The sequence below is a fragment of the Myodes glareolus genome, chromosome 3, assembly GCF_982192425.1.
Source record: "Myodes glareolus chromosome 3, mMyoGla1.1, whole genome shotgun sequence".
NCBI classification, from domain to species: domain Eukaryota; kingdom Metazoa; phylum Chordata; class Mammalia; order Rodentia; family Cricetidae; genus Myodes; species Myodes glareolus.
Window position 1 is genome coordinate 10,813,461 of NC_142028.1, and position 21,141 is coordinate 10,834,601.

At 37.9% G+C, this 21,141-nt stretch overlaps 1 protein-coding gene across 5 annotated transcripts in view; it reads left to right on the forward strand.

The window, feature by feature from the left end:
- LOC125399183 (solute carrier organic anion transporter family member 1A4-like) overlaps positions 1-21,141 on the forward strand; it is a 55,071-nt gene that overhangs the window by 7,915 nt on the left and 26,015 nt on the right. For all 5 annotated transcript variants that reach the window (XM_087903995.1, XM_087903993.1, XM_087903994.1 and 2 more), the window contains 5 exons: positions 83-224; positions 5,632-5,764; positions 13,618-13,724; positions 16,575-16,721; positions 19,258-19,356. In XM_087903995.1, the coding sequence (XP_087760121.1) occupies positions 83-224; positions 5,632-5,764; positions 13,618-13,724; positions 16,575-16,721; positions 19,258-19,356 (628 nt within the window). The remainder of the gene's footprint in view (positions 1-82; positions 225-5,631; positions 5,765-13,617; positions 13,725-16,574; positions 16,722-19,257; positions 19,357-21,141) is intronic.

Sequence of the window (21,141 nt, forward strand, 5' to 3'; positions counted from 1 at the left end):
ATATATATATATATATATATATATATATATATATATTTGTAAAATTAATTTCTCATGATTTCTTAAATATTTTTCTTCCTAGATGTTTCTTTTGGCATTAACAGGGGCATATGTAGCCAAATCACTATCAGGAATTTATATGAATTCCATGCTCACACAAATAGAGAGACAATTCAATATCCCCACATCTATAGTTGGATTTATCAATGGGAGCTTTGAAATTGGTGAGTTATTTTCACATTTACTTATTGTTATATATTGACATTCTTTCCTTATTTCCTGCATTAGACTTTATAATTTGTGATTTACATGCTTTCTGGTGTGATTGAATAGCCTGGTTTGAGTGTAAAGAAATTATTTATTTAAATAACTCCATTATAATACCTAATTATCACCACATACTCTGATCTGGTCTTTTTTCTGACAAGTGACAGTATATTTAGAGTATTAATATCCATCACTTGATAACTCAAAGAGACACTAAAGCTTTTTCCATGACATTTTACAAGGTGTTTGTGGGAGCCTGGAGGAACTCATGTTCTGAAGGAAAGTAAATGCTTCTCTTACCCTACTGTGCCTGTGAGTTTGACAGCTCTCCACTTCTAGTCACCAAAAAGATGAGAATGTTTTCTATGTTTCCTGTGTTTGAGTAATTCCTAAGACACAATTCCTAAGAAGAGTGAATGAACGTTAACCCCAGATTTTAGGTGATGAACTGGGATATGAGAATACAGAGGTCAAGGAAGGAAAGATGCCCTCTGTAAACAAAGTGACCTGGAAGACATTTAGTCCTAGTCGTTACCTTATTCAAGGTGAAATTGTCTTTAAGGTATTTAATCAAATCAGCAAATAAAATCTTGACTGTGAAGTAGCTAACACACACTGAGGTTGCTTAATTTTGTCTCCCAGGATCAAACTTCTTAGTACTTCCTCTGCCACCTGTGCCCTATGTCCTCACAGTGCAGTCAGAATGAATGCCTTACTGAGATTGAGTAATGTTCCCTTGTACTAGTAGGGGCAGCAAATGCCATCCATTGGCTATCCAAGTTCAAACAGAACACGCTGTGCTAGGGAAGACGGTATCCTGAAGGGGTAAAGGTGATCTGGGTGGAGAAATTGGCAGGTAAATGTGAAGAGGAGATGTGTACAGGGGTGAACCATCAAATAGTTTGAGTGGGGATCAAGTCAGCCCAGTATTATGGGAAGGTGGAGAAGTGTGCAGGAATGAAAAATGGGTAGAGACTGCAGCTTGCTCTGGAGTGTGCCTTTTACCCCTCTGGTGTCAGAGAGCCACTATGGGGTTGGAAGAGAGTATTGATCTTTCTATGTCAAGGACTAATATTGAAAACCAATGCCATCTTATTTCTGGATAATACTGTAGTTATACAAAATCAAACTATATAGGTCAAAAGGAATGCAGTTACACTGAAGTATAATTATCAGAACATTTAAACATCCTGTCAGGAGAAACATTCATGCTTTTTAACAAGGCAAAGATTGTCTACATCTGATTTTCAAGTAGTTATAGGCTGCGTGGCCTTTTGTAGTATTTACAACAATCATGATGTCATAAACCAATGTTTATACTTCTGTTGGTGACAGAAAGATGGCTCTTCATGTCACTATTGCTTTGTACATTACCGTGAACAGAAATGTTGATTCCAAGTTAATGATTATTGAAAATAATTCTCATCCAAGTTCATGGATCTATTGTCTGTGATTTTTTAAACTAAAGGTTAAAAAGTCTGGTTTAAATTAAAAATGATAACATTACCACTGGCTGTGAAAGATGACTTAAGGAGAGTCTTAAATTAGAATCATTGTGAGGGGAAGGAATTCACATTGGACAGTGAATGCAGCATTTGGTGGGCATTTCCCCAGTTAGTATTGTTAACAACCTTCCCCTAGCCTGAATGACACCTTACATTTCCCCACACCTTGCCTCCAATTATCTGAGGGACACTAAGGCAATGTAAAAGGCAATCTAAGTATAATGTGAGGAAGGAATATTTTCCTTTCAAACAATAGAAATTTCAGACAAGATTCAGTTCATTCAGGGCAGCTGCAGTCAGAGACTAGAAAGGAGACCATAGAGTTCAAACAATTGGTGTCCTGGTGTATTACCTTCTGAGTCATGACCTCAATGATACGATCTGTGGAAGAGATGGGGTAATAAGGATATAGAGGGGGGCACATACCATTCAAAATAATGCAAAATAACTTCTTCTTAGCAGAGTAGAGAGAAATAGAATTGGGAGAAAAACAAAGTCTTCACATATCTTTCAAGTATTTGAGAGACCTTAGAGATTTGCAAAGTCATTAAAAATGTATTTGAGTTTTCTATTTTTTTCTTTATGCATTATATGAATGTGGTAAATATTCTTCAGCAAACTGAAAATATGTTGTTTGTAGAGAGCTTACTTATATATTTGTTTCTTTTCAATTTCTTTTTTTCTGCTAATAATACTGATGAATGAACCTAGAGTTTCACACATTAGCAAGCATTCTACCACTCTATCACCAGACCATTTATTCACTTTTGATTTTGAGGGAGTTCTCAGTAAGATGGCTAGGCTGGTTTTGAACTCATTCTGCAGCCCAGGCCAACTTTGATTTTGCTGTCTTCCTACCTTAGCCCCTCTGTGAATAGGGATGGCATGTCCCCAGGCCCTCCACTTGTTCTTTTATCTCTTAACATCTATAGTAAAGTCATCTCTGTCAGAAAAGGGTTTCCCACTAAGTTTTTTAAAATTATTTATTTATTTATTAAAAATTTCCACCTCCTCCCATCCTCCCATTGCCCTCCTACTCTCCCCACTCTCTCCCCCCCTCGCTCTTTAGTCCTAAGAGAAGTCAGTGTGCCCTGCCCTGTGGAAAGACCAAGGTCCCCCCTCCATCCAGGTCTAGGAAGATGTGCATCCAACAAGTCAGAACATGCAGTAGAATCAAAATCCGGTATCATTATCATTGGCTTCTCAATCCGCGCTCATTGTCAGCCACATTCAGAGTCCGATTTGATCACATGCTCGTTCAGTCCCATTCCAACTGGCCTTGGAGAGCTCCCATTAGATCAGTCCCACAATCTCTGTGGGTGGGCGCACCCCTCGCGGTCCTAACTTCCTTGCTCATTTTTTCCCTCCTTCTGCTCTTCATCTGGGTCTCGGGAGCTCAGTCCAGTGTTCCATTGTGGGTCTCTGTCTCTATCTCCATCCATCGCCAGATGAAGGTTCTTTATCAATGGCGTCTCAATCAGTCCCCCATTTCAGCCACGTTCAGAGTCCGGTTTGGTCGCATGCTCATTCAGTCCCGGTCCAGCTGGATTTGGTGAGCTCCCATTAGAACAGGCACATTGTCTCAGTGGGTGAACCAACCCCTCGTGGTCCAGACTTCCTTGATAATCTTCTCTCTCCTTCTCCTTTTCTATTGGACCTTAGGACTTTGTCTCTATCTCCATCCGTCGCCAGACGAAGATTCTACAGTGATAATCGTGATATTCATAAGTGTGTTAGGGGGGCAAGGCCAATTCAGACATCCTCTACTCTGCTGCCCAAGGTCCCCTGCTGCTAGCTGGGGACATCCCCGTGGACATCTGGGATCCCCTCTTGAGTCAAGTCTCTTGCCAATCCTAAAATGACTGCCTTAATGTAGATAAGTTCTTCCCTTCTCCTATATCTCTCCTTTCTCTGTCTCCACCCTCCCACTCCCCCAAGCTCTCTTTAGTCTTTCCCTTCTCCTTTCTTTCTCTCCCTCTCCCCTTGCCCCAAGCCCAACCCCACCCTTACCTTCACTCCCACGCTCCCAAATTTTGCCCAGCAGTCTTGTTTGCTTCCAATATCCAAGAGGATCTATATAAGTTTTTCTTTGGTTTCACCTTGTTACTTGGCTTCTCTAGGCTTAATGTCCTTTGTTTATGGCTAGAGTCCACTAATGAATGAGTACATATCATATTCATCTTTTTGGGTCTGGGTTATCTCACTCAGGATAGTGCTTCCTATTTCCATCCATTTGCATGCAAAATTCAAAATGTCATTATTTTTTTAATGCTGAGTAGTACTCTAATGTGTATATATTCCACACTTTCTTTACCCATTCTTCCATTGAGGGACATCTAGGTTGTTTCCAGGTTCTGGCTATTACAAATAGTGATGCTATGAACATAGTTGAACAAATAGTTTTGTAGTATGATTGGGCATCTCTTGGGTATATTCCCAAGAGTGGAATTGCTGGATCCTGAAGTAAATTGATTCCCAATTTCCTGAGAAACCGCCACACAAAGTGGTTGCACAAGTTTGCATTCCCATCAGCACTGGATGGGTGTTCCCGTTACTCCACATCCTCTTCAGCATAGGCTATCATTGGTGTTTTTGATTTTAGCCATTCTGACCGGTGTAAGATGGTATCTCAAAGTTGTTTTGATTTGCATTTCCCTGATGGCTAAGGAGGTTGAACATGACCTTAAGTGTCTTTTGGCCATTTGAACTTTGTCTGCTGAGAATTCTCTTTTCAGTTCAGAACCCCATTTTTTAATTGGGTTAATTAGAATTTTTATGTCCAGTTTCTTGAGTTCTTTATATAAATTGGAGATCAGACATTTGTCTGATGTGGAGTTGGTGAAGATCTTCTCCCATTCAGTATAATGCTTTTTTGTCTTAATGACAGTGTCCTTTGCTTTACAGAAACTTCTTAGTTACAGGAGGACCCATTTATTCACTGTTGCTCTTGTTGTCTGTGCTACTGGGGTTATACATAGGAGGTGGTCTCCTGTGCTCAAGTGTTGCAGTCTACTTTCCTCTTTCTCTTCTATCAGGTTCAGTGTGGCTGGATTTACATTGAGGTCTTTAATCCATTTGTACTTGAGTTTTGTGCATGGTGATAGATATGGATCTATTTTCATTCTTCTACAGGTTGACATCCAGTTATGCCAGCACCATTTGTTGAAGATGCTTTCTTTCTTCCATTGTATACTTTTAGCTCCCTTGTCAAAAATCAGGTGTTCATAGGTTTGTGGGTTAATATCCATGTCTTCAATTCGATTCCATTGGTTAACATCTCTGTTTTTATGCCAATACCAAGCAAGCCAAAGTTTTCCACTAAGCTAAATAGTAGAAATTAATTTCTACTATTAATTTTGGGTTTCAGTTTATGCCTTCAGCAATCTAGAACTAAGACCCAGTTGGAGAGTTAGGACTCTGACCTTCTCTCTGTTTAACTGGGTCTAAGGATAGATATGAAAGTAGAAGCAGACATTCAACTTAGCTGTGTTGAGCATAAAAGGATTTTTTGAATATTAAATTAAAAATAAAAACATGATTCCATTTGACTCTGAATAGAGCAGACACAAGAGAAGTAGCCAAATGTGACCTGCAGGCTAACACTTGCTTTTGTATCCATTCTGAAGGACTAGATAATCCTAAATAGTCCCCTGAATATTCTCCAAAATGAAGGAGAACCTTACCTCAGGGTCATGATTGATTATGAATTTAAAACAATGCACAAATCTTCTAAGCACCTATCGCTGTGTTCTTTAGGTGGTTGTTAAACAATGAATACTAGATTGCAAATATAGAGGAGGCTACTGACTATGATGTGATAATACTTACTGAAACAAGCATTCTCATTTATTTATCCTAGGAAACCTTTTTTTCATTATATTCGTGAGTTATTTTGGAACAAAACTGCACAGACCTGTAGTGATCGGTGTCGGATGTGTGGTTATGGGCCTAGGATGTTTCTTAATATCGCTACCTCATTTCCTGATGGGCCGGTGAGTATCCCAGTTCTTGATGGTAATTTTAGGTTCAACTTTCAATCGCAGTGAATGAGGCTTAGAATTTACTCTCTGAAGGTAGAAACGCTACCCCAAAATACAAAATGCTAATACGGAAATTAGAAGATGTGGTATCCACACTGTAAGTATGAATCTTGTGACCTTGGGTCTGTTAAAGATCCATCCAATCCAATTGTGAAATGGGAATTTGAGACACCACTTTCATGAAGTTGAGATACATAAACAAATCATCTGAATCTGTCAAAGTTGAGTTAAGTTCTTCAGAGGACTATTTATACATTCCAATTACAAAGGGTCTACAATGTGATGTAATATTGCATCTCCAAGAAATAGACCTGAATTTTATTTTTCTGTTTACCAAAGTGTCTTGCAAAGAAAACTGTAAAAGTTAAATTATGGTGAGTCATCTCTTACACTCTTTATGCTTTCTGGGAATACATTACAGTTCTTTTATCTGTTTGCCTGTGTGTCTTACTAGCTTTTAATACTTCAATATTGAATGATATAAAATAATATTTTCTAAGAGAATCATGCTGTTTATTATATGTTGTATGAGGAGGCTGCTTCTTTGTTCCTGCCACAAGCCTCAAAGTAAAATATAAAAGAATGGAAATGGGTTAATTCTAGATGTACTTGCTAGCTAGCTAGCAATACAATTAAGTGATTGGCCAAGACATGATTTAAATAATATATATTCTGTCATTATTTCAGGTCTGAGTGGCCTACCCACTACAGATTGGTGATGTAGGAGAGGCTTCTGTATTTCTGTTGCTTTCATTGGCTAATTAATAAAGAAACTGCTTGGCCTGATAGGTCAGAACATAGGTGGGTGGAGTAGACAGAACAGAATGCTGGGAAGAAGACAATGAGGCAGTCGCCATACCTTTCCTCTCCAAGACAGCTGCAGGTTAGAATCCTCCTGGTAAGCCATGACCTTGTGGTGCTACACAGATTATTAAAAATGGGCTAGATCAATATGTAAGAGTTAGCCAATAAGAAGCTACAGATAATGGGCCAGGCAGTGTTTAAAAGAATACAGTTTCCGTGTAACTATTTTGGGTAAAGCTAGCTGAGCGGCAGGTAAGAATGCAACCCGCCATTCCTTATTTTTACAGATTGGCATGCCAATGTATGCTAGCTAAATCCACTAAAAACCTGAGAGGGCGTGTAAAGGAATTCTAGACTCTAAAAACAAAGTTTAGCTCCAATTTTTTGGATGGGTTCTGGTTGCTGATGGCATGTTGCAGCTCCTTTAAGAGAGATCTTCCTCTGATGACTTTTTTTTTTTTTTTTTTTGCTTTTAAACATAAAGCAAAGAAATCCATCCCACAAATCACAATCCCGGAGAACCTAGACAACAATGAGGACCCTAAGAGAGACATACATAGATTTAATCTACATGGGTAGTAGAAAAAGATAAGATCTCCTGAGTAAATTGGGAACATGGGGACCTTGGAAGAAGTTTGAAGAGGAGAGGCAGGGAGAGTAGCAGAGAAAAATGTAGAGCTCAATAAAGGTCAATAAAAGAAAAGAGAGGTATTACTAATTTAGTGATAGCAGAAAAAAATTGCATGTTTTCAAAATGGCAGCTTCCTGATTTGTGCTGCCAGCACTAACTCTGTCTCTTTCAGGGGACCAAGCACTTGAATGGGGTTTATGGGCAGTGTACTACAAGTTACTGAGAGTCAGCATGGGCAAACTGGTTACTGGAGTTGAGGTGATGAGTGTGACTCCCACCAGGCAGTCTCAGAGGTACTGAACAGACTTCTGCCATGTTGGACTGGGCAGAATAAGCAGGCAGGGCTGTATTTGCCCAAACAATGCCACTGATTAGGTTTTTAAGAAGTGCTTAGCATTTTAAGAAGCCATCCTTGTAAAAAAAAGAATTATAGATAACAATAAGATAGATTCAGACATAAAAGGTCTCTAAATAAGACACAGTGTGTTTTTAAAAAATGTGTTCAGGCTTGGGAGAGAGAAGAAAAATAACATGTAATATGAAAGAGCGCAGTCAGCCATAGATTAAAGGAGTAAAGATAATAACATAAATAATAAACTTGTAGAAAAAGTAGTAGAGTAAGAAAAATAAGCCAAGTAAAGATAGAATATACTCAGAGTCTGAATTATGTATATTATTATGTTTTCTTTGATTTTTTGACTGTTAAAAAGCTATATGAGAGACATTTCATTGCATGGACTGCTAAGATAATCCAACATATATATTTTAAAGCTATCTTGACTTCAGAATTTGAGTCTAAGGATATGCTGCTTTTGTTTCCACAGAAGATGAAAACCTGTGGATTAATTTCATACTAATGTGGTTTGATGCACCAAGCCCTCTGAAAGCTCACCATGAACCCTCCCAATACTTTACCCAATGAAAAGTAGGAAGCATTTAGGAGAGAACTAAGCTCAAATTCCTAAATGATTGTTTATAAATGTTTCTTTACATTTAAAGAAGGATATGCTATGGAGATTTGAATTGGTATGGATTTTGCTTTATTGACACAAAATTAAAATCAATTTTGTCATATGTATATTTCTACTCTTGATTATAGTATTGTTTTGTACAGCTCAATTCAAAATGTAATGTATAATTAATTAATATAGATTAATAGATAGTCATCTATAATAGCCAAGCTTATAGGTATGTTAGTTAGGTTTTCTAGATGTGTAGAGATATATTTAGTTATATAGATAATCTTCAAACTTTTCAAAGACCTATAAAATATGGCATTTAAAATGTTTTAAGAACTTAGACTTTTCATGACAATGATACCCTTCTGTTCCTGACAGCACCAAGCTGCTTCAGGAGGATGATGAACATCAAAGAGGCTCCTCATGGAGTTTGCTAGCTATTTGGGCAAGAAATTGCTCTTTCCTGGACTGATTGGTGTCATGCAATATAAATTGGACATGCAGGACTCACATAAAAATGACTGTTGAAGTTGCCTAAAGAAGGGGAGAGAGTCTTTCAGGGTTCTTGTTTCATGAAAGAGTCTATCAGACATTCTGTAGGACACAGAAGAGAGTGACTGACAAACTGCCAATATAGGTGGAACTGTCTTTGAAATTACCTGCTTTGTGGATAAGTCTGCTGGATACTGTCAGCCTGTAGGCTGAAGATGGATGCCCCAATGACCCAGAAGAACTTTGGGTGGCTGTCCAGGCAGTGAGATGACTCTGTCAATTCTAGAGTATTGGAAGTTTCTTACAAAACACTTCCTATTAACTTAGGTAATATTATATCCTTCTGGAGTCTTTTATGGAGTTGAAGAATCAATAGTTATAATTATAGTTTTCCTTAGTTATGATAAAAGATAAAACAGATATAAATATTGTAACTGTAATTCTTATTCGATACCTGTTTTATTATATGTAATTTACTATGTTAAAGTTAAAAGTTTTCTTTTTATTTAAACAGAAAAGGGGGAAAAGTGTGGAAAATCCTTCTGTATATGTGATTCTTTTATTGGTTAATAAAATAGAATAAAGAAGCTGTTTCAGCCAGTGGCTAACCAGAATAGAGCTAGGAGGGAAAAAATAACCTGAATTCTGGGAGAAATAAGTCAGAGTTGGGTGACCATGTAGTCACCAGAGGGGAAAGACATGACCTGCTAGCTGGAACCTTGCCTGTAGTCCATGAATCTCATGGTCAAATATAAAATAATGGAACTGTGTTAATTCTAGATGTAAGAGCTAGTTAGCAATACAATTAAGCGATTGGCCAAGCAGTGATTTAAATAATATCGATTTTGGGTGATTATTTCTGGTATGAGCAGCCTACCTACTACATTGCTTTGTTTTCTTTTTGTGACAGAGACTTGCTTTGTAACCTAGGTTGGAATTTACTATGTAGCTTAGGCTGGCCTCAACCTCTTGGTAATTATCCAGCCCTCCAAGTGTTCGCACTACAATGATGAACCACCACAACTACCTTGTTTTGATTCTTTCTTATTCTTAACTACTCAATAGAGGAGTGTTCTACTTGCTGCTTCCCTGTTTACTCTCCATCACTTCTTTCTGTAGAGAAAGAAATTTCCCCCAAATCTTTGAATTCATTGCCCCAAATTCTGTGCATTTTGGAATTAGTATTATAATTCCTGTATCTGGTTTCACTTTTAGTTCCTCAATTTGATACTGATGCCCATTGGTTTAAGTCCTCTGCCACCTCCATTAGGTGACTTCAATCAGGAGATTTTGTAAAGTTTTTGTACTTTTTTCCTCTTTTGTACCTGATGATATATTTCTCCTTCTCCTCCTCTTCTGTAGCTGCTATTTGAGCACTGATATCTGAGATTTCATTCATTCTTGATATCTTCCTTACTTCGTGTCTTCTCATTTCTCAGGTACTTCCTGGGAAATTTAGCTTTGTTGTCCAGATTCTCGAATGGACATGTCACTTGTGTTACCATATTTCAAAATTTTATTATTAAGGACACCTCTCTACCTTGAAAATCTCCTCTGAGGGACAGATTGTTATTTTCCCAAGAATTCAGTATTTTTTCGTTGTGACTTTCTTCATTTGTCTCTTTGTCTTTGGCTCCTTAAACTCAATGTTTGTCTTTTACTTACTGAAATAGAGTATCCCCCACAGATGGCACTGGGTTATTTGTCCATATTTAAGAGAGAATAACAGAAAGCTAAGTGGAAATTTTATATACATGTATAGACTTGGTTAATGGGAGTCTTTTGTCTTTTTCAGTAGGATGAATCAACAGGTAATTAAGCTGGACTGGCTGGTGACTAATCTGGACTGGGTATTAATTGAGCTGGACTGGATAGTGATTGATCTGGATTGGGTGATAATAAGCTGGACTGGGGGGTATTTGAGCTGGACTCGCTGATTTTGAGCTATCTCAGAAATTTGTAACTTGTGATACTAGGGAGGAATTTTCTGCACTTGTTAAAGAGGTAGAAACTTTGCTACACTGGGAGAAAAAAGTCATGGGAAAATAGCATGTGGAGTTTTAAAACATAATAAGCCCCCTTTGTGTCCTCTGTGTCCTCATTGTACCAGTTTTATCTTTTCCAACTGTGAATATTTCCACTTGGAGAGACAGAGGATGAGTTTGAGGACCTAGATATTCCTTATGTGCAATTTAATCCCCTCTTTAGGCTTTGCTTCATGTGCCCAACTGGGTCCTGAGTTAGGAGTCATTACATGCAGCTTTTAACAGAGGATGGAACATACCCTGATATTCCGTGAAGCATAATCACTATTCTTCCCTTGTCTTCTGATTCAGTGGCCATTTTCACATCCACACCTCAATCTCAGACTTTGATTAAGCTTAAGTGTACCCACTTTCAATCTTTCATTTATGTTTTGTTTCATTTTTAGCTACTTTATTTTTAGGTAGTAATGGTTTGTGTGTGTTTTCATGTGAGGTCAGAAAACAACTCTCAGGAGTAGGTTCTCTCTGCCTATTCTATGGGACCTGACATTCAATTTGGTTTTCAGGCTTCTACACAAGCATCTATACCCATGGAGGCATCTTGTATCTAACAAAACTCTTTATTTCTTTATTTTCTGAAACAAGAGTCTCATGTAGTTCAGGCTGGCTTTGAATTTACTCTGTGATTAAGGATAATCATGAACTTCTCATCTTCTTGTCTCCATCTCCTGAGTAGTAGAATTATAGGCCTGGGCTACCATGTTCAGTTTTATTGAGTATTCAGGATCAAATACAGGATTGGACTGGTGCTTGGCAGGCACCAATGTGCTGATTGATCTACATCATCATATCTAGGTCTCTTTATCTGTGATAAAATGGGAATTCCCCCTTTTCATTTTGAAACATTTTCCTGCTGTTTTATTGTCAATTGTGGAGTAAATAGACTTTGAGTGGACAACTGAGTTTTTAATAGATAATAAATGAAAGAATATTTTGTCATCTCAGGTGTTTTGCAGGGTATTAGAAGTTTGTGGATAGAATTTAAAAATTATTCTTTGCTTTTTATTTGATTCAAATCAATGTCAAGAAATATTTGACTATTGTGTTTGTCCACCTTCTGCCAATAGTGATTATTCTTTGAAGCTGGCCTGTCTTCACTTGGTCATGAATAAAGAGGCACAGACTCTTGTCTACATTTCACAGGCAACCTCTGTGGGACATCCAGGCAGTTGTTTTTGGGTGAATTGGCCCTGACTTCTGTACTAAATTATTCAGCATAGAAACTAGAATGTTGACAAGTATAACTCTATACTCATGCAGAATTCAGCAGCCCATGTTTCCCTCTAGCTGTCTCTCTTCTAAACAGCACTTAGAAATAATAAATTTAAATAACTAAATGAAATCCAGGATACCTACAATGGAGATAAACTTAGCTGGACACATTCTCCTCTACTGAACACATTCTTCCTAGGACAAGCTGATCCTTCGTGATTTGATCAAGTTAAACAATCATAGTTTATTAACACTTTTCTGTACCATAACTCTGCATTGTCAGGTGATGAGTTCTGTCACCTTTTGTCATGACATAGGAAATTTTTCTTCTGTTGGAATTAATGAACACATATGAAAATGATTGCTTGAATTCTCAGAAAGGAAGGGTAGGATCACCGCTCAGAGATTACAGAGCAGGTGTCTTGATTTATTGTGTTGTTTTTTGTCTCTCTCTAAAGCTTTTATCTTCTCAATTTTACTTTAGTGAGTTTTTTTTCTTTTTTTGCTTCTTCTTTTTACCTCATTCAATTATTCCAGAAAATAGTCATTTAGAAATAATGAAGGGTCAGCATTAGGGAATCTGAAAGCCATGCCACTTACATGTAGAGATGAGAGCTAACTGTAAAGAAGGGGCATATTTTTGGTGATTATCAAGTACTTTTGATGAAATTTATTACTTATTTATATTCATTCATGTTTGTAGTAGGAGCTGTGGGCCGCTTCCCACCGCCCACCTCCCAGCTCGCTTTACCCTTGAAATAATTGCACAGAAACTGTATTCTTTTAAACACTGCTTGGCCCATTATCTGTAGCCTCTTATTAGCTAACTCTTACATATTGATCTAACCCATTTCTATTAATCTGTGTAGTACCGTGAGGTGGTGGCTTACCAGTAGGATTCTAACATGCAGCTGTCTCGGAGAGGACAGTCATGGCGACTGCCTCATTGCCTTCTTCCTCCCAGCATTCTATTCTGTCTACTCCACCCATCTAAGCTGCTGTCCTATCAAAAGCCAAGGCAGTTTCTTTATTAACCAATGAAAGTAACACATAGACAGTTAACCCTCCTCCATCACATGCTTTTAAATTGGGGGTTATTTTTGGTTTATTTTTCTGTGTTTTGTTCTGCTTTTATTTGAGATAGGTTCTTGGGAAGCCCAGTCTGACCTCAAACTAACTGCATAGTTGAAGGTGACTTTTAGCTTCTGTTGTTCCTCTCTCCACTTCTCAAGTGCTAGGGTGACAGGCATGGGCCACCACACCCTGTTGATGCAGTTAGGAAGTTTAGCTCTAGAACTACATGTCCAGCTTCATGATACGGATTTCTGTTTCTATTTATTTATTTGTGTATGTGTGTGTGTGCCTGTGTGTATGTGTTTACATATGCATGGTGGGTGTAGGTGTTCACATGTAGAGGTCAGAGGATCACCTTATGGAGTCATTCCTCTCCCTCCACCTTTTTGTGATTTCCAGGACTGAGCTCAGGTAATCAGTCATCTCTCTGGCCCAGCAATAGAATTCATGATGTTTAGAATGACCTCTGTGAAAACATGTCTGTGTGACCTCTGGATGCTGTGTTTTCAGGGAAGCAGGAATCAGTGATCTGTAGATGCTCTTATTGTCCTCAGGTCCTCACAGTGAATGTTTCCTGTGTCCACACAGATACGAATATGAGAAAACGATCTCACCTTCAAGCAACTTGTCCTCAAACAGCTTCTTGTGTTCAGGAAACAGAACCCAGACTTTAACACCAACACCGGACCCTAAAGGTGAACTAGTGCTTTGTAACATGAAGGACCCTGCTTGTTGGGGTTTTCTGTCCTGCCTTGTTCCCACAGCTGTTTAGCCCCCAGGAAAATCACACAGAGGTCTCCATAAGTTGTAAGTTGATTGGCCCATTAGCTCAGGCTTCTTATTAGCTCTTATGACTTATATTAACCCATTATTCTGATCTATTTTAGCCTTATGGCTAGGTACCTTTTTCAGCTGGCAGGTCACATCCTGCTTCCTTGGTGATCTGCGCAGGACTGGGAGGAATCAGCTTCCTCCTTCCCAGAATTCTCCTCTTCTCATTGCATCACCTCTACTTCCTGTCTGATTTTCCCACCTATACTTCCTGCCTGGCCAATCAGCATTTATTTTAAACATGATTGACAGAATACCGACAATTCTCCCACACCAGTGCTTATTGTTTTCCTGCTCAGGGACATGATACTCTTATAAAGGGCTTCTAAGGTGACATTGAATTTAGTAGGCATCTAAGACAAATGAACAATCTTTATTTCTCTCTTTGGGGAAGGGAGTTGTCTAATAATATAGAATTCTCTGCCTCCTAAGTTTGAATATACTTAAGACTCTTTTGTTTCTTAAAGTGGGTATTTAAAAAATGATATCTACTCCAGCACCATTGTAGAGTTAATCGCACAAGGGAAAACAACTTGGAAGGATGGCTCTAGACCCATGATAAGATCTATGTGCTTGGTGTAGTTTGGTTTTCTGTTGCTATAATAAAACATGAACTAAAACCAGTTCAGGTAGGAAAGAGGTTGTCTAGCTTATAAATTGTACACAACCATGAGGGAAGCCAAGGCAAGAACCTGGAGGCAGGAACCAAAGCAGAGACCATGAGTATTTATTGCATGCATTGGTTACTTTTCTTTTACTGTGATAGAATACCATAACAAAAGGGAACTTATACACAGAAGAACATAGTTGTGCTTAAGATTCTAGAACACTGTTTCTCAATTTTCCTAATGCTGAAACATTTTAATACAGTTCCTCATATTACAGTGACCACCGATCCTAAAATTGCTTTTTCTTGTTCCTTCATAGCTGTGATCTTGCTACTGTTATGAATCATAATGTATATCTATGTTTTCAAATTGTCTTAAGTGAGCTCTGTGAAAGGGTCATATGACCCCCAAAAGAGATGTGATCCCTAGGTTGATAATGACTGTTCTAGAGCGATGAGAATCAATCATGGCAGGGAGAATGGCAGCAGGAGGTACTCACATCTCAACTACAAACATGAGGCAGAAAGAGCAAACTGGAGCAGAGGGTGAGGTTTTAAGCTCTGGAAGCCCATCTGCAGTGATATTCTTCCTCTACTTCTCCAAATAGCACCACTAACTGGAGGCTAAATATTTAATACCTGAGCCTCTGGAGGGGGGGGAGCATTTCCATTCAGAGCACACTACCATTCTTACAGAGGGCTTGATTGGTTACCATCACTGTCATCAGGTTGTCCCCAACCCCCTGTCAATTCAGTTATGGGGAATTGGGTTCCCCCTTCTGACCCTCTTGGGCACCTGCACACACATGGTGCACATTTGCTCCTTAAGGTACATACATTTTAAAGAACATTTTTAAAGTAACGTATGCTAAAAGACCCAACACGTTTCCTGGACACATAATCTGATACTGTCTCAGTAGGATTGTCTCAGGCCAGAACTTTTCCATCTTATGTAGATTCATGCTACAGAATTTGCAACAGTCCCCAAGGCTTGGAACGTCACTGCTCTCAGGGAGTCTATGGAGGGCTATTAGATTCAGTATCTGCTATTCAATGATTATCTGCTGTTTGATCCATTGGAATATTTGATTGATAGTAAAAGACAGAATCTTTAGAAATAATATGGTTACTACTCAGCTAAATATTGAATAGCATTATATTATTTGTATATTGATAAATAAATCTTGCCTGAAGACCAGAGACAAAGATAAAGTGACTAGAGGTCAGGCAATGGTGACACACACCTTTAATTCCAGGATTTGGGGGACAGAACCAGATAGATCTCTGTGAGATCAAGGCCACCCTGGGCTGCACAAGATCAATGCAGAAACAAATACAGGTGCTGGTGGCTCACACCTTTAATCCCAGTCCTAGGGAGACACACACCTTTAATCCCAGCACTAGAGGGAATAAAAATGGGAAGAGAGAGAAGCTTAGTCGGCTTAATATGAGGTCTCCCAGCCAAGTAGAGGTAAGATTTCTCTAGTGGCTTTCCTGCGCTGCTTTTCTGGGTTTTGGGTTGGACTCCAAATTTGTCTTTGGGGTTATTATTTGTGCTACAATATTTAGCTTCTACAAAGTAATTGAGGCTGTGGGGAAATCCAAACTTTTATCAATCTCCCCTGTGTGATGTCAGTACAATATGAATTATCAGAGACATATGCACACATGTGCTTCTTTTTCAATCCTCAAAATTGTGGATGAATGAGGCATCATTACTGGTTTCATTGGTTGGCAGAAAACTGAGTCCCTAGAAATGAGGAAAAGTCCTTGTTTTTAATTTTGGTGTATTACTTTGATGTAAATTCTCACAACCAATGGGTTGTCACTAAATGCTGAATTGGGAAGCGGTATCTATCTGTAGAGTCATCTTTCCCACCCAAGTGAGAATTGGTTGCAGCATAAATAACACTTATAATTCGTTGATAAATAATATCCCAAAATAAGCAGTAGGGGTGACTCAGTGATTCACAGTTAGCACAGTTACATAACTCCTTTCATGGTCATCATAGATTTGTGACCCAAGAAACAAAGAAAATTTTGAATTAACTCTCAGTAACACTTGACTGTCAGAATTCTTATCTATTTTTCTCTTGTTTTAATATAGAGTGTTCAAAAGAAATTAAATCCTTAATGTGGATATGTGTAATGGTAGGAAATTTTATCCGTGGAATTGGTGAAACTCCCATCATGCCCTTGGGTATTTCCTACATAGAAGATTTTGCCAAATCTGAAAACTCCCCTTTATACATTGGTAAGTTTGAAAATCAGAGTTGGAATTTTTACCAGCTAACCAAATCCTCAGAGGGTAAAAAACATTTATTGATTTGGATACATTGTGGTTTGCACAATGCTGTGCTGAGTACTATGCCACCATTGGTCATAAAGATTACTGAATGGGAGAATTAAAAGTCATAGTTCCAGACAAGCCACTTTTTCAATCAGCTTCTCACTGTTGGAGAGCCTGCTAACCTTCTGAATCTACAGTGTTCTGTTGCTCCCACATTATCCCTAAAGCATTAGACATTCACCAGCATTTCCTGGAAAGTGTTTCTTAGATGCAATTGTGTGTGGTTTTTTTTTATTTTTGTTGATTTTCATTATCATTCTTGAATCTATAAATTATTACAATTTCATTATTGGCCATTTTGTATCTGTAGTACTTTCTCTCTCTCTCTCTCTCTCTCTCTCTCTCTCTCTCTCTCTCTGTGTGTGTGTGTGTGTGTGTACGTTTTATTGACAGTGTGGTGTTCAGATGACAGCTTTTGACAGTTGGTCTGGTTATTGAATTCTGATCCTTGGATCAAGTTTGATGGAAATATGCCTTTACCTGTTGAGCCTTGTGCCTGGCACTTAGTGTTTTCTTTTGTTGTATCGTTGTAAACAATCTTGTAGAATAAGACTTATCAAATACAATTTTAAACATGTCTCCTCTACTATGTTCAATAGTTGGTTTCTTATATACCACCTTCTCTCTTTTACTACTTGGGGCTCTGCAACCTGCTTCTCTATGAAGTTAATGACACATTTTCCTTTGTTATAAATTCTTGGCCTAGACAGGCAGGTTTTTCATGGTTTTAATAAATATCCAAGTTGATCTTTTGTTTGTATTACTTAAAAAATGTCTTTTTTAAATTTATGCATCTTAAGGGAAGAACTATTTAAGTATATACCTACTTCTGCTGTCTTTTAAATGTTCTCGGCTTATTAGGGATAATTTGCATATGTTCTTAAGTAATTCCATGTGTAGTTGTTTATAAACCCTTAACTTTGTATATAGGGACACTTTTCAATTAATGTATACATATTACTTAACACAAAAGAACAAACCAACAAAAATGAAAGCAAATAATAGAAGAGAGGAATAAGGTTAGGATTAACCAAGATGATTTAAATTAAAAATTAGTTTTGTCACTATTTAAAGACTTACTGGTTTGGCAATTATCTTTTCTACTTAGGTATGAGATTTCATAGAGGTAAGAAGTAACTGTGGCTGCTGCTTTATTTTTCTGATCTTTCAGCTTTAACCCCAATATCTGACTCAGTGTTTTTGTTTAATAACACTACTTTGGATCACACTTAAAAACTGTGTTAGTTTTGTTTCTTTTTCTGTGAGGAAGTGCAGCCTTGGAGAGAAAGCAGTTCATTTGTCTTATAATTTCATAGCAACAGAGAAGTCACAGTAGCAGAAGCTTAAGGCGGCTGTCACAGAACCAAGAGGAGTGAATGTGCGCATGCTTATGTCTTTGCTTGCATGGTTGTACTCAGCTCTTTCATTGGTCTTATGTAGTTGATGACTCCCTGCCTAAGAAATGGTCCTGCTCACAGTGGACTGGGTCTTCCCACATCAATTAACTTAATTGAGATAGTCTTCTATGGACATGCCACAGGTAAACCCAGTGTAGACAACATTTTATTAAGATTCTCCTCCCAGGGAGTTCTAGGCAGGACAGTCGACAATTAAAACTAGCCATCACAGAAACCCTTGAAAACATGGTTATAGAAGCATCAAAAGGACCTTGCTCATATCCTGGCTTTGACAGGACTGCCTGTGATAGTACAGCTTTTGGCCTTAACTCACAATGAAAGAGAATGTGGAATGTAGCTTTGGGTGATAACGTTTTTGTGTCAATCAGGTTTCTGTCACTTTATTAAATACCTGAAATAACATTTTATAAAGAAAAAGGATTTGTTTGGTTCACAGATTTGGAAGTCTTGGTCTATGTTGCTGGACTGTGTGATTTAGAGGCTTGTGATGAGGCAGCTCACTATGGTAAAAGGAAGGATGATGGAGTGAACCCATTCATCTTGTGAGTGGCAAGGGAAACAGAATGAGGAAGGGGCTATGGTTCTACTCCAGATGATCTGAAGACCCACTGTCATACCCTACATTGGAAGTTACTTCAGGTTTCAGTGGTAACCCCTGGGAAACAAGTCTGTGACCCATGAAATTCTGAGGGACATTCTATATGGAAACAATGGGAGCATTATAGAACCAATGTATGCACATGCAACACACATATTTGCATGTAATGGGTATATATGTGTATAAATTTACATGATACATACATATCAACCTTAATTTTTTATACTGAATACATAAGAATACCTGAGGTAGTGGGGTATGGCTCAGTTGTAGAGTGCTTGGCTAGGCTACTGGATTTGATTCTCAGCTCTACAAAGGAAGGAAAAGAATTCTAATATCTAAAACTATTCATAGTCAAGGCTTTTGTGTGCAAGCAAACTCTTTGTGTAGTTGTGTATAACTTCCTATTTTTGTTTACTTCCAGGGATTTTAGAAACAGGAAGGGTTCTTGGCCCGTTGATTGGACTTTTATTGGCATCCTTCTGTGTAACCCTTTATGTAGACATTGGATCTGTGAATACAGGTAAAATACACTTTATTTATATAGTATAGTCGCTAGAGTGTAGAAGAATGCTCCAGATTGATATAGCAATGCCTCCTTTGATCCTCAGTTAAGCAAATTATCACTACTTACAGATCACATACCCAAGAGGAGCAGAGGTAAGGATAAAATGCTGCCTTCTCAACAAAAGTCCTTCATCCTCTCACCACATTGTAGCCACACTTTTGGTCTCAAACAATTTACTCAAATAAGTTTTTCTCAATGAGGCAGTCACTGCGGATAATGAAAGAGATCTTTCTATTATGTGATAAGCACTGGTTTCAAAGGTTTCACATAACAGACAGACATAATCATTACCTGCTCAAAAGTATATTGCTGCAAGGAGCCCAGTTCCCAGGTCAGAGAAACAGCAGGGGATCTGTAAGAGCAGGCGAACTCCTGGACAGATGCACAGACACTCATGGGAACTTTATCTGAGGCCCAAAGGTTAATTCTTTGTTTTTCTTTCTGCTGGTTGTTCTTACTCAGTTCTTTGGCTGTTCAGTTCTTTTACCCTGTCATTTTCCTTCCTCTTCCAGTTGCTCTCCTGCAATATTTTCCTGAAATTCTCCTTTCTTCTTCCCGGGTGTTTCTCTTCTCTTTCCTGACGCTTTTCCTTCAACACGTCCCCTTCTCCTAGCTTTTATTTTTTTCTTACTTCTTTCATACTTCATATCCAAACATATCTATGCAAGAAAAGATTACCTCACATGTCACATGTTTTTCAAAAACAAAATCTTTACGTAAGAAAAAAATTTCATTAAGATCAAAAGTTACATGTCTTCCTTAGAAATCCACAAATAGAAATTAACCATTTTTATTTGTATTAATTTTCCCACCATAATATCTTCATCTCAAAGCAATGACTCTTTCTTTTATTACTGAAAAAATTTTCATCAAGCTATATATATTTCAGCTAATTCCATATAGCTCTTTGCAGTTTCAGTATATATTTCTATTTTAGCTCTACTCTAGAGAAACTAAATGAGTGGTCAGCTAACCACCTATTTTTATTTACACAATAGGGACGTTTAATTTTCTTTCTCAGTTTTTTTTTCACATGCTAGTGGTGGGGTTAATTCTGAAATTATATGACCAAGGAACTCAGACTAGGAAATAATTGTTTACTTTAATCATCAGCCTGTTATATTTTTCAAAGGCGTAATTCATGGGTCTACAATTCATTAAACTTCCTTATTCTTGCTTTCCATCCTCTTCTAATCCCATATTTGGGAAAGGTGACTTTTAGCCTATATTTGTCTTTTTAGTATCTCTTATTGGAACAATTGGCAGAATAAGATAAATCATGTTCCTAATCATCTTTACTACTTTTCTTAACCACATGTATCTTTTAGGCTCAGAAATTTCAATTAAATAATTAATTCAACTAAGCATCATTACTTTTATAAAAATTATTATATACAAGTTAATTGCCCAGTGAGAGGTGGAGTTTTTCTCAAGAAATAATAACACTGTACTAGATACAGTAAAATTCCTTTTTATAGTAACTACACTGTGACAAATACATCATGAATATGGCAGCAGCAAACAGAAGGAAACACAGAAAAAAAAAAAACAAGGGAACCAAGGGACATTATAAAAAAATCCTCTAGGGCCTTTGCCTCTCCAGGATGTACCTGAGTAGGTTTGTTATCCTCTGGGCTGTATTCCATAAGATCTATTGCTGTCTACAGTTCCGACAACATGGCCACTGACAACATATCCCCACACATAATGCTAGATCAAATAAGTTGATTTTCTTAATGA